This window comes from Aquarana catesbeiana, linkage group LG11 (assembly GCF_042186555.1).
Source record: "Aquarana catesbeiana isolate 2022-GZ linkage group LG11, ASM4218655v1, whole genome shotgun sequence".
Classification (NCBI taxonomy): Eukaryota; Metazoa; Chordata; class Amphibia; order Anura; family Ranidae; genus Aquarana; species Aquarana catesbeiana.
In genome coordinates this window covers 46,046,612-46,060,239 of record NC_133334.1, presented here as the reverse complement: position 1 = coordinate 46,060,239, position 13,628 = coordinate 46,046,612, and the positions used below count along the sequence as shown (strand labels likewise).

The 13,628-nt window shown below is 42.7% G+C and overlaps 1 protein-coding gene and 1 long non-coding RNA gene across 2 annotated transcripts in view; one reads left to right on the top strand and one right to left on the bottom strand.

Moving 5' to 3' along the window:
* Positions 1-4,071: 4,071 nt before the first annotated feature.
* On the bottom strand, positions 4,072-5,346 carry LOC141111985 (uncharacterized). The gene is made up of 2 exons (XR_012236491.1): positions 4,843-5,346; positions 4,072-4,255 (listed from the first exon to the last, which is right to left on the bottom strand). It is a non-coding gene; the product is annotated as an uncharacterized lncRNA (long non-coding RNA).
* Positions 5,073-13,628, top strand: part of TPCN2 (two pore segment channel 2) — an 84,502-nt gene continuing 75,946 nt past the window's right edge. The window contains exons 1-3 of the mRNA XM_073604252.1: positions 5,073-5,351; positions 8,750-8,811; positions 10,641-10,717. Coding sequence (XP_073460353.1) covers positions 5,210-5,351; positions 8,750-8,811; positions 10,641-10,717 — 281 coding nt within the window. The 5' untranslated portion in view covers positions 5,073-5,209. The remainder of the gene's footprint in view (positions 5,352-8,749; positions 8,812-10,640; positions 10,718-13,628) is intronic.

Sequence of the window (13,628 nt, the reverse complement as noted above, 5' to 3'; positions counted from 1 at the left end):
TCCCAGTAAGTAAATGTATCACTGTTATGTAGGCACAATTACTGACCTTTGCATACAATGACTAGGAGAAATGAGCAATGACAGGGGAGATCTCCACTCTTCTGTCACCACTCACACACCTGTACACAGCACTGCCTCCCATGCCAAAGAGCTCACCCTAAGGATTCCTGGGGGTTGTAGTATTGTCACATTATCAACAAATTCCTTGAAAAGCCAAGAAAAAAAAAAACATATTTATGTCACAATACTTTATTAAAAAGAGCTCACATAGGCACAAAATGTTTTCATACAATGTTGTAACAAATAATAAACGACTTTCAACAAATACTGTGCACCAAACAAACTGCAAGGAGCATTTCAAATCAGAACAAAATACTAAAATATTTTAACATCCATTAATAATATATTCTGTGAAAGTAGCAATAAACCCTAACTTAGGCAGGCCATACATTAAGCACACTGTAAAAGAAAGGAACCGCCCTACAAACAGGAAGGTAGGTGGTGGTAATGTGGTTGGCCAAATGAGGAAGATCTAGTTTTAGAAGGATGAGAATCAACACCTTAGTGTGGACCAGCTCTGCCGAAATATTAAAAAAGTGTGTATGTGTGTGTGTGTGTGTGTGTGTGTATATATATATATATATATATATATATATATATATATACACACATATATCAATATCACACTTATGCCCCGTACACACGGTTGGATTTTCCGATGGAAAATGTGTGATAGGACCTTGTTGTTGGAAATTCCGACCGTGTGTGGGCTCCATCACACATTTTCCATCGGATTTTTTGACACACAAAGTTTGAGAGCAGGCTATAAAATTTTCCGACAACAAAATCCGTTGTCGGAATTTCCGATCGTGTGTACACAAATCCGACGCACAAAGTGCCACGCATGCTCAGAATAAATAAAGAGATGAAAGCTATTGGTTCTGCCCCGTTTATTGTCCCGACGTACATGTTTTACGTCACCGCGTTCAGAACGATCGGATTTTCCGACAACTTTGTGTAACCGTGTGTATGCAAGACAAGTTTGAGCCAACATCCGTCGGAAAAAATCCATGGATTTTGTTGTCGGAATGTCCGATCAATGTCCGACCGTGTGTACGGGGCATTACAGTGCATAGAGTGTATTATGTGGACTGGATTGGCCAAATTTAGGCTGGGTTCACACCTCCGACAGATGTGGCTCACGGGAGGGGTCCGGTGCATCCCTGTTCTCCGTTTCAGGGATGACTTTTTGCCTGAATTACCTGCACAAGAGTACTTACCTAGCCACACTGAGTGCTCACATCAGAATACTGCATTCCTTAAGGCGAGGCTCACATCTCAGCTTTTGTTTTCAAGGGTACAGCAGCCCATTTATTTAAATAAACTTTACCTGCGTTTCCCACAGGAAAAAGGCCCCTCGCCCTTTTTTCTTTTCTCCAAATGCAGCCACACGGAATTATATGATGCTTTCGCACTACGGAGTTTCATGCATGCAATAAATGTGCTGCATTCACAAACAGGAGCTGGGGAGGAGGCCTTAAACGAAAGTTCCGATTTAACCACTTGAAGACCAAGCCTTTACTGCCACTTTGTTTACAAATTTAAATCAAAATGTGATTGTTTTCCTGATTTATTTTATTTTTACACTGTCCCTTTAATTTTTATTTATTTTTTGATCACTTTCATTCCTATTATAAGGAATGTAAACATCCCTTGTAAGGCTGCTTTCACACTGGGGCTTCGGCGGTAAGGTGCTGCTATTTTTAGTGGCGCTTTACCGTTGTTTTTGCGGAGGTTTTCGGCCACTAGCGGGCGCTTTTAAACCCCGCTAGCGGCCGAAAAAGTGTTAAAACAACTTGCAAAGCACAACTGCAGCGGTGCTTTACCAGCGCTGCTGCCCATTCATTTCAATGGGCAGGGGCGCTTTAGGAGTGGTGTATACACCGCTCCAAAGATGCTGTTTGCAGGAGGTTTTTTTGACGTCCTGCCAGCGCATCGCCTCGGGGTGAAAGCACTCGGACTTTCACACTGAGACTGCAGGGGAGCCGTTTTTCAGACGCTTTACAGGCGCTATTTTTAGCCGAAAAGCGCCTAAAAAAACGCCTCCATGTGAAAGGGGTCTAATAGAAATAACGATGACAGGTCCTTTTTATGGGTCAAAAAAAGGCCCCAAATCTCTCTACCTTTTAAAAGCAAAAAAATACAAATAAAATTTGATCTTTTGCTTAAAAAAAAAAAAAAAAAGGTTTACTTCCACCCTGGACTGCAAGTGACATAATGACATCTCTCGGGAACGATAAGCCCGAGAGACACCGGTAAGCCCAAGAGACACCGGTAAGCGGGGGGAGGGGACAGCTCTGCAAGCCAGTGCTGTGTAATCATCAAATCAGGAGAGATAGAGCAGCAGTGTTTCTCAACTCCAGTCCTCAAGGCACCCCAACAGGTCATATTTTCAGGAGTTCCATTATTTTGCACAGGTGATTTGATCACTTGACACTTTTTTCCCTAGGTGAATGGGTAGGGGTACGATGTACCCCATACTCATTCACATAGGGTGGGGGGCCGGGATCTGGGGGCCCCCTTATTAAAGGGGGCTTCCGGATTCCGATAAGCGCCCCGCCCACAGACCCCGACAACCAACAGCCAGGGTTGTCAGGAAGAGGCCCTTCTCCTCATCAACATGGGGACAAGGTGCTTTTGGGGTGGGGGGGCCGCAGGGTGCCCCCTTCCCCCAAAGCACCCACCCCCCATGTTGAGGGCATGTGGCCCGGTATGGCTCAGGAGAGGGGGGGGGGGGCGTGCGCTCGTCCCCACCCCCTTTCCTGACCGGCCGGGCTGCGTGCTCGGATAAGGGTTTGGTATGGATTTTGGGGGGACCCCCACGCTGTTTTTTCGGCGTAGGGGGTTCCTCTTAATATCCATAGCAGACCTAAGGGTCTGGTATGCCCCTGAAGGGGAACCCATGCCGTTTTTTTATTTAAAATTTGTCGTGGAGTTCCCCCTCAAGATTCATACCAAACAGTGCCTGGTATTGGCGGGGATCCAACTCGGATCCCGCACCAGTGTCAACCCGGCTCGCAAGGTGTCAATCTCGCCAATAAAAGTGGCGAGATTGACACAATATTAGACAACAATACAGAAGTTGACCAAAGGGTGGTGGTAAAGAGCTGAAAAACCACGTGATTTGGTGAAAGTTGGCTGGAAAAGTCCTGTCGTCTGTATGCAAGACAAACTTTTGGGCAAAAATCCAAGGGAAAGTTTGTACAAAGTCCTATCGTGTGTATGGGGCTTTAGGGCGCCTTAAGGACTGGAGTTGAGAAACACTGAGATGGAGGAAGCACAGAACGAAGCCGTGTGAGGTAGCGAGAATGCAGGAGATTCTTCCATTGTCACTCCTCAGGCACAACTTCCTGTCCAGCACCAAGATTCATGACCACTACAGATGTGACATCAACAAATCTCGCCAAAAATGTATTATATCATTAGATGTGGTGGCTGTATTAGTTTTCTTTTTTTTTTTAGGCTTATCCCCTGTTTTCACCTTGTGATCGGACCAGTAACACGCCTCTTGTATTAGTGAGCCACAACTCCAGAGGAATGAGCAGAGGAGGCACAGCAGACATTAGCATTTTCAGTCTGGGAGGGAGGAGGGGGTGTTAAATATACTAACATATTTAAATACATTAACAATATAAAGCCAAACTCTACCACACATTTTATAATCAGTTACAGCTGTTTTTTTGGGATAAAGGTTTTACATAAATAATAGCTAATCATCGGAAGCACCCCCTGTCAGTGGTAAATGGTTTGTCACATCCCTGTAATGGTTACATTCTGCTGGAAAGCTTGTTCTTTTGAAAAACAAAAGACTTACTAGCCAGATCACCAGATGGAAAGAAAGTCTAAAAAAGAAAACTAATAGAACCATCACATCTAACAACTGGTAAGCTGCAATAGAAGAAATATTTGCTTTTGGGTATAATACTGCTCTGCATCTGGTGAGGCAACAGAGCCTCAGATCTCACACTTCAGATATATGGCTATGAGGCTGAGGACACAGCAATCCCTAACCACAGAGAACAGAACCTTTTATTTTATAGGAGGAATTCAGGACAAAGAAGGGATCACTGAGGTACAGTTCACATTCTTCTAGGAGATGGAGAACCTTCACTCCCCGACTTTTCTTCCACTTTACAGAGGATGAAATGCGTCAGCAGATTTCCTTCCAATCCGGAGCCCATTCTGATCTCTATACCTAGAGGAGAAAATAGATTGTGTCACTGTCATCACTTCCAGACAAGTCTACAATCATCACCGGGCGGGGGGATGGGACATTACAATACAAATTCATTAACTTCTCCTCTTTCATCCCCCTACAAATGGCTAAATACCCACCACAACCCCTCCATGCCCTTTACACTACATAATGCACCCCGCTAGGTCTTGTCTCTCCCCCTCCCCCTCCTCATATACACCGCACTCCATAATAATCCTGGGTTCTATTCCATCCATTCCCCTCCCCCATCACACCACACTGACCCCTCATCTATATCTATAGTATGGGGGCTCATAGGAGACCCGAAACCCACCCCATCTCCTATACTGCACCCCCTGTGTGCTCCTTATATACTCTCCTATACAGCAAGTTTCCTATTCCCAATACACTCTTCTACAGCACACTCCATGCGTTCCTATGCATTCTCCTATACCCCATAGTGTACTCCAAGTGTCCCCCGTGCACTATCCATAGGTTTCCTATAAACTCTCCTATACTTCATGTGCTTCCCATACACTCTTGTACACCACACTCCATGCATTCTCCATACACCCTGCTACACTCACAGCACACTCCATGCAGTCACTTGTCCTCTGTACTTCTCGTTCTTCCGGAATCCCTCCAGGCTCCGCCCTCCTCCCCGGCTCTCTCTGACATCTAGCCAATAGCAGTTCTGGCCTGACATGTGACACCCCGCCCCTTCAGCTGAACAAGCCACTCATAAACTTCTTGAAAGTTTATGTGTGTTTGAATAAAGTTTTCCTGATACAAGCTCTTGCATTCTGGGAAGTGTAGTTCGGAGCTGTGCCGGGCGGGCCCCCCACACAGAAGAGTATCTGAGCCCAGAGGACTACATCTCCCAGAGTGCAGTGCGCCGCCCCGTGTTCTGTATTAGGCAAACATCAGGGAAAGGGCTAGTGTCGCTGTGCCGGGATGGAGTCGGACCCTCTGCTGGGTCCTTTGCACCGGAGTTGGTGTGCGGATCCGGACTTCAGCGCCTCCCTGGAGAAGAGTCACCGAGACCGGAGCGGATCCGCTTCTTCCTGTGGACATGGGGGGCCCCGGGACAGCAATGGTGAGAGCTGCCCTGTGATTGGAGGAAGTGTGATCCCAGACAGACCATCTACACACTGCATGACTTCTCTATTCCTCTCCTATAATACTAGAGATATAATAATACGTACAATAATGTCATCTATATATAATAATAATACACAATAATGTCATCTATATATAATAATATACTCTATAATCTCATCTATATATAATAATATACTCTATAATCTCATCTATATATAATAATATACTCTATAATCTCATCTATATATAATAATATACTCTATAATCTCATCTATATATAATTAACTCTATAATGCGCTCTCTCTCTCTCTCTATACATATATATATATATATATATATATATATATATATATATATATATATAAAATTTTTTTTTTTTTTTTCTCCTATAATGTCATCTATATATAATATAATGGGCTATGCAATATAATGTTGCCTTTGTAAAAAACAAACACAGTCTATGCATGTGTATGGGCGGCACAGTTTCTCACACACATACATATGTGTGTGTGTGTGTGTGTGTGTGTGTATATATATATATATATATATATATATATCTCACACACACACTTTTATGTATATGTGTACAGTGTGATCTGTACAGCCATAACATTATGACCACTGACAGGTAAAGTGAATAACGCTGATCATCTTGTTACAATGACATCTGAGTCCATATGTCACATCTTAAAGGATCTGCTACTGATGGCTCAGTGTTGGACACCACATGATGGGCGCTCTACCTGGGGGCCCTCCAGCTGTTTGCCGAATTACAAGTCTTTGTTGTGCCACAACAGATGGAGGGCCCCAGGTTGAGCCTCCATACACCACATCACACCTTCAGAGGTCTGGTGGGATCTATGCTGGATCGGGTCAGGACGGTTTTGGCTGCAAAAGGACCTATTCAATATTAGGAGGGTGGTCATAAAGTTATGGCTGATTGGTGTGTATATATGTGTGTGTGTATATATAATATACTTTTAATTTTGCAGAGGCTTTAACCTAGAGGGGTGTTTTTCATTTTATTTATTTATTTTCAATTTTACCCATGGGGGGGTGGGGGGGATAAATATAGTCATACAGAAACTATTGTTGCTCATGGCTACCAGAATCTCTTTTCTGTAAATTGCTGCACTCAAGAGAATAACTTTATTCTGCTGTGGCTAAAGTTCCTTTAAAGCGGAGTTCCACCCAATTTTGAGAAGTGGTCTTAAATGAAAGACCTCCTCTCCACCCCTAGTTTTTGGATATTTATACATTTTTTTTTTTTTTTTACTTTCTCTCGTACCTTTTAAGAAGTACTAAGAGTACTTCCGATCCAGCCGAGGATGTCACATCCTATTCTGCGGCGAGCCCCCCCCCCCCCCCCGCTGTCTTCTGGAACCTGTGTGTCCCCCATAAGACATGCTGGCCATTCACAAAGCGCCGCGCATGCGGAAACCGGCAGTGAAGCCGCAAGACACATAGACACCTGACACGTAGACCGTAGTGTAGTTCTTGTCGTTTTAGGACAGATGGATCCACACCCTTCCTTTATCATATGACAGTGGTTATGACATGTATGTCTGCTGGCTGATTATAATTATACACAAACGCTGAATCATTATCTCCACATGAGCACAGCTGTCATCAAATGAATATAATTATATTGTATACTGAGGAGGGGGGCTCATGGAGGGACTGCTCAGCACTGCGATTTTTTTTTTTTTTTTTTTTTTTCCTATCGATCGGAGAGATCGACTATATGTTGGAACACAGATATGTCTTGTGTGTGAAATGCTGCGTTTTCTTTACTTATTAAAGGCTCCAGTCAAATCCTTTATTTTAGATTTGGGTACAGTGTGAACCTATGAGTACACCCTTGCTGGGGCTGTATTTGCCCATACAGGGATGCACAGATGTTCTACACATCCCCGGGTAGGCAGTCCCATTGATGTCTATTGGGTCACAGCCGTACATGTGCAGGTCTCTGAACACAGACTAAGAACAGGCCGTCACAGGCTCCAAGAGTGCCTGACTGTGCCCGCCCCTTCAGCCCCGCTCCTCCAATCATAGGAGTTGTACTACCGCTTCTATGATTGAAAAGTGATCTATGAATGGAGGGGGGCAGACCTATCAATCAATCTGCCTGTCCTCCATTCATAGATCCTATACCTTTCATAGAAATTGTAGTACGGCTTCTGTGATTGGAGGAGCTGGGTGGAAGGGGTGGGCATAATTGGGCACTCTTAAAGTGGTTGTAAAGCCACTATCGTACTATCCTGCCATCCCCTCTGTTAAATAAGTACATGCGCCGCACAATATGTGTTTTATAAAAAAGATGGCCATTTCTACCTGATTTCAGAGCGTCTCCTGGCGCTCCCGTGACTCTTCAGCTCTCTCCTCTTCCGGGCTAACAGTTCCAGTGGGCGGGGCCGAGAACTCCCACTGATGTCAGCCAGGAGGAGAGGAAGAGAGAGCCGAGGAGTCACGGGAGCGCTGGGAGATGCTCTGAAATCGGGTATAAATTGGCATCTTTTTTATAAAACATACTGTGTGGCACATGTCCTTATTTAACCCGAGGGGATGGCATGATAGTACGATAGTTTTATAGCGGAGGAGTGGCACTGTCACGAGCGGACAGGCAGGAGGACAGGAGAGCTGCGGATGATGGATGTAAACTGACCACGGTGTCAGGGCTCAGCAGTCATGATGACCCGTTATCTGTTTCACAAAGTGGAGAGCAGGTATTTCAGGTGATATGTGGGGTGGGGGCAAATTATACAGCACAAACACTGTGCTGCATAACATCCTTTAAAGCGAAGTTCCACCCAAAAGTGGAACTTCCGCCCATTTGTCTCCCCCCCCCCCCCTCCGGTGCCACATATGGCACCTTTCGGGGGGGCGGGTACCTGTCTTTGACGGGTACCCTGTCCCCACTTTTGCCAGACCTTGCCGTGGCGAGGTACGTCAGATGTCCGGCTCCCTCCTCCTTCCCTCGCCGTTGGCCAGTAAGAGAGTGGAGCATGCGCAGTAGGGACCCGGCCGTGAAGCTGCAATGCTTCACTGCCGGGTTCCCCTACCGGCAATGGCGGTGGCGGCAGCACCCGACAGCTGACGGAAACGTCAGCTGCGGTGCCGACATCGCTGGACTCCAGGACAGGTGATTGTCCTAATATCAAAAGTCAGCAGCTACAGCATTAACACTTTTTAAAGAGAGCTTATGACAGCTCCTTATTTGAATTACCCCCCCCCCCCCCCCACCGCACCCGATTACAGGAGTGGGGGGGAGGCATGGAGGATTTCTACTAAAAGAAGAAGAATCAGCACAATTGACACATCTTAAAGGGGTTGTAAACCTTTGTGTTTTTTCACCGTAATGCATCCTATTTTTTTTTTTTTCTTTCCCCCCAGGTGCTGTGTGTGATCGTCTTTATTTAAAACAAGCTGTTGTGTTTATTGAAGATGCAATCCAGGTAAGGATAGGAGTATGAAATATGCTCTTTTGTGTTGCACAGATTACAGTCCTTGTTTTGGGTCTACCTGGAATCTCTCTGATCGCTGGAATCAGGATTATTTAGTGATGTGAAGCACAGGGTCAGCTATAATTCAATGCCTTTGGTCCACTTAAAGGGTAACTCCACTTTCGTGGGGGAAAAAAATAGCAAATAAAGAAAAAATAATACAGCGTGTACAATTGCTATACAAGTCATATTGTACTTGAATGTTATTAAAAATGACCTTTCCTTTTCAATCTGCAGCCGCTGTAATATTCTATAAATGCAATATGGCTACATGGAGTTGTTCTGTACACAGAATGTTGTACTGACCACTCCCCAGAAACATCATTTCCTGCTTGTGTTATTGGCTCACCAGTTTTCCCAGAAGTCTGTACTAAGATACAAGTCAGATTTCAGGCTTCACCTGCGACAAAAATGTTTTTTTTTTTTTTTTTTGGTGACATATTTCCAATAGGAAGATGTCTGAAGGGATGCAGGCCCAGCAGATTTCCTCATTAGTGCTCTGCAGCTGCCACAGCTGACTGATAATTGTGAAACCACTCCCATTAGACAGACTCAGAACAGAGACACAGACAAACACACAGGGATTTCTTCAGAATAACAAAAGATAGGAATCTGCAACAAAGGTTGTTATAATCCTTGCAATGTACATAGATCACCCAGAGGGGAATGCTTTTTTTCTCAACAAAAATGGTGCTACGCTTTAACTACTTATCCTCGTGGCTCTTTGATAACTGCATAGGATAAGCCTGCAGATGTGTTTATATGATGTCTGTAAAGGCATGGTCCACCTTTTGTTAAAAAATTCATAAATGCACCCATGTAGAAAAAAAAAAAAAAAGTGCATGGATTAATTGTTTTTACATTGAAGCCTGCAGAATTTTATCACTGTTGCAATGCATTGTTTACATACGAGCCCCAGGTCTGTACAGAGGTACGCACCTATTGTTGTGAGGCTGGAGGATGAAATCAATGGAGTATAAGTACAGTGACACCACCACATAGTGTTCTAATTAGATCTGTGAGTTCCTCTGCTGTAGTGGCAGATGGGACTTGTAGTCTTTCCATTCTCAGATCCCTGTGAATGGATCATGCAGCTGTGTGCCAAATTACAACAGACAGGAGGCTGCAGGTAGTAGCACCCTGAATCAGTGGGGCTGCAGTTCCAAGATGGGGGGAGGAGGTTTGGGGAATGTGACCTTGTTTTATGTTACACCCTCAGTATAGTTATAATATGAGATATGGTCAGAAAGATGAACTAAGCCAGTGACTTACACTCATACACTCAGCTACACTGCAGAGTGTATGACCATCATGGGAAATGTAGTTCCAAAACATCTGGGGTGCCAAGGTTCACCATCACTGATCTAAGCCTTTCACACTTTATTTAACCCTGTAGCTGCCACTAATTGATGACATACCTCTGTAGCAGCAGACACCATTTTATACTCCCTGCTGGCTGCTGTAGAGAGAAAATCTGACAATCAAACTTTTCACTGTCGGGTGGAAGCGATCTGGTGGCTGTACAGCTACTGGATCACTTCCATGGGTCCCTGTTAGTGCGGCTAACCAACCACCATGTAGAGCAGGGGAGACATCGGGGGTCTAATTGCTGGTTGTCTTATGTAGGGAAGCAACCATAAATATTATAAACTGATGAGAGAGATGACAGTATTGAGCGATTATATGAATGTGTGCAGGAGGGACTGCTTTTCTATTGCTGGAATGGGAATGCTTTGTTTAGTATTTATTTTGTGACCTGGATGTGTTCTTTCTACTCCCAGTATCGCTCCATAGACCATCGTGTTGATCTGTGTTCTCTGCAGCTGTATCGATGGTATTATTCTGATCTGTGCCAGTGGTAAGTAAGCTCTTGTTTTTCATTTATTGCAGTATATTAACTTACTTGTGGTCCCAATGTGTCTCCATCTCCATTATTCACTGGGCATGCTCTGTATAATCCGGCGCAGTAATAAGTGAGACAAATTTTAAGTGTATCTTCAAACAGAATTTTTTTTTTCGTTGTTTTTTAAGTAGAAGTGTTAACACATCTGTTGAGTTTCTATAAAGGTTTTGCCAAGGAAATTTCACTTCCCGTTCCATAACCACATAGGAAGTTAGGAGGGTAACCATCCACAATATGGACAGCAAAAAAAAATTAAAAAAATCACAGGGATATTCCAATCATTTCCTGTTTCTTTGACCATGTTTTTTTACTAGAAAATTACTTAGAACCCCCAAACATATTATATATATATATATATATATATATATATATATATATATATATATATATATATATATATATTTTTTTTTTTTTTTCAGACACCCTAGAGAATAAATTGGCGGTCGTTCCAATACTTTGATATTTAGAATAAATTTTGCGCAATATTACCAATGGTATATGTAAAAATGTAGGACAAAGTAAAACTATTATATAGTGGTTGCTGTAGTTGTAGTTGCTAGGATCAACGATCTCTGTATTGCAACATATAGCAGTTCCCACTATTTAGCAGTAAAGTGATGGTGTTATAATAAAGTGAACTACGTGCAAGTATCTAAATTGCCAAAAGATTAATCATGAGTGAAAGCAAGCTGAGATATCATAAATAAATTAACGTGAATAAATAAATACTGGTGAATAAATAAAAATCCTTGTAAAAAACTGGATAATTAATACTAAGTGCAACCCATCCAAAAATGAATAAATTAATAACAGAAAAAGGTGCCAACAGTGAACCATAAAATGATGCAATCACAATTCATTTAGATGTGCCTTTAAAAATAAGGTGATGATAATATTGCAGAATTAAAAATGAAAAGTTCATAAATTCTTAGATAGGTGGCGCTGTTGGAAAGGTAAAAATAGTCCTTCTATTCACATCTGTATATATCTTGTGTGCTGGGTAAAAAATTTCTTACAGTGATGCCTCCTAGTATAGTCTCACAGAACTCTCACCTTTAAAATTTTAAAAGTCAGGCTATGGTAATTAAATCCTTGAGGCGTGGAAACACTGTCTGGGAGCCTCTCCTTCTAGGTGCTTAACTCTCCATACTTTCTTCTCGGTCACTCCGCTCTGGTGTAACTCAATAACAGGGGAGATAGAAATAGGGGAGGGGGAGAGAAGAAGGGCTCCACTAGTGTGATATCGTTTTTCAATCAAAGGGAAGTATTTATTTGGATCATGCTCTTGCATTTAATAACAGTAAAAAAGGCAGAATAAAAACGGATGAGAAGTCTGGCGTTCTCAGCGCCCTCTCACTTGTGTTTCAGCTATGTGCCGCTCCAGCCAATCCCTACGCGTTACGACACATCACATGTCTTCATCTGGGGAACCGGATTGGCTGTTCTATGTAACCTTATATATAATGAAACCGGAAATTCTGACACCGCCATTTTGCTTGTGGTTATGTTTGTTAGACTCGGCGGCCTGTGTACTAGAACCGGAAGTTCTGAAACCGCCATTTTACTTGTGGTTATATTTGTTTTACTCGGCGGTCATTTTTCTTTAGATTTAGGATGTTGATTCACCACCATTTTGTTGTAGATTGCTGCTCTATGTAATAGACTCCTATGTGGGCGGCCATTTTTTTGGTGGAAGTACACTTACATGTTATTTCTTATTTACGGCCAGTGTATGTAATAAAGGGAGTTGCACCATAGACGATTTAAACCGCAATACCGCAAATACCCTTATTTGGTGCACTATTGGTGTTTTGCCATAAAAATATGTATAAAGGTATACTTTATATATTTCAATTTTACCGAGTTAGTATATTATGAAAATTAAATCAATTATTATAAATTATAGATAATTTATAATAATTGATTAAAATTTTCATAATATACTAACTGGTTGATGTACCAGAGCACTCTCACCTGGTTTCACCCATACACCATAATATGATCACCTTTCAATCCAATTCTCGTTAAAATTGAAATATATAAAGTATACCTTTATACATATTTTTATGGCAAAACACCAATAGTGCACCAAATAAGGGTATTTGCGGTATTGCGGTTTAAATCGTCTATGGTGCAACTCCCTTTATTACATACACTGGCCGTAAATAAGAAATAACATGTAAGTGTACTTCCACCAAAAAAATGGCCGCCCACATAGGAGTCTATTACATAGAGTAGTATTACAGCAATCTACAACAAAATGGTGGTGAATCAACATCCTAAATCTAAAGAAAAATGACCGCCGAGTAAAACAAATATAACCACAAGTAAAATGGCGGTTTCAAAACTTCCGGTTCTAGTACACAGGCCGCCGAGTCTAACAAACATAACCACAAGCAAAATGGCGGTGTCAGAATTTCCGGTTTCATTATATATAAGGTTACATAGAACAGCCAATCCGGTTCCCCAGATGAAGACACTTGACGTGTCGTAACGCGTAGGGATTGGCTGGAGCGGCACATAGCTGAAACACAAGTGAGAGGGCGCTGAGAACGCCAGACTTCTCATCCGCTTTTTATTCTGCCTTTTTTACTGTTATTAAATGCAAGAGCATGATCCAAATAAATACTCCCCTTTTGATTGAAAAACGATATCACACTAGTGGAGCCCTTCTTCTCTCCCCCTCCCCTATTTCTATCTCCCCTGTTATTGAGTTACACCAGAGCGGAGTGACCGAGAAGAAAGTATGGAGAGTTAAGCACCTAGAAGGAGAGGCTCCCAGACAGTGTTTCCACGCCTCAAGGATTTAATTACCATAGCCTGACTTTTACAATTTTAAGGTGAGAGTTCTGTGAGACTATACTAG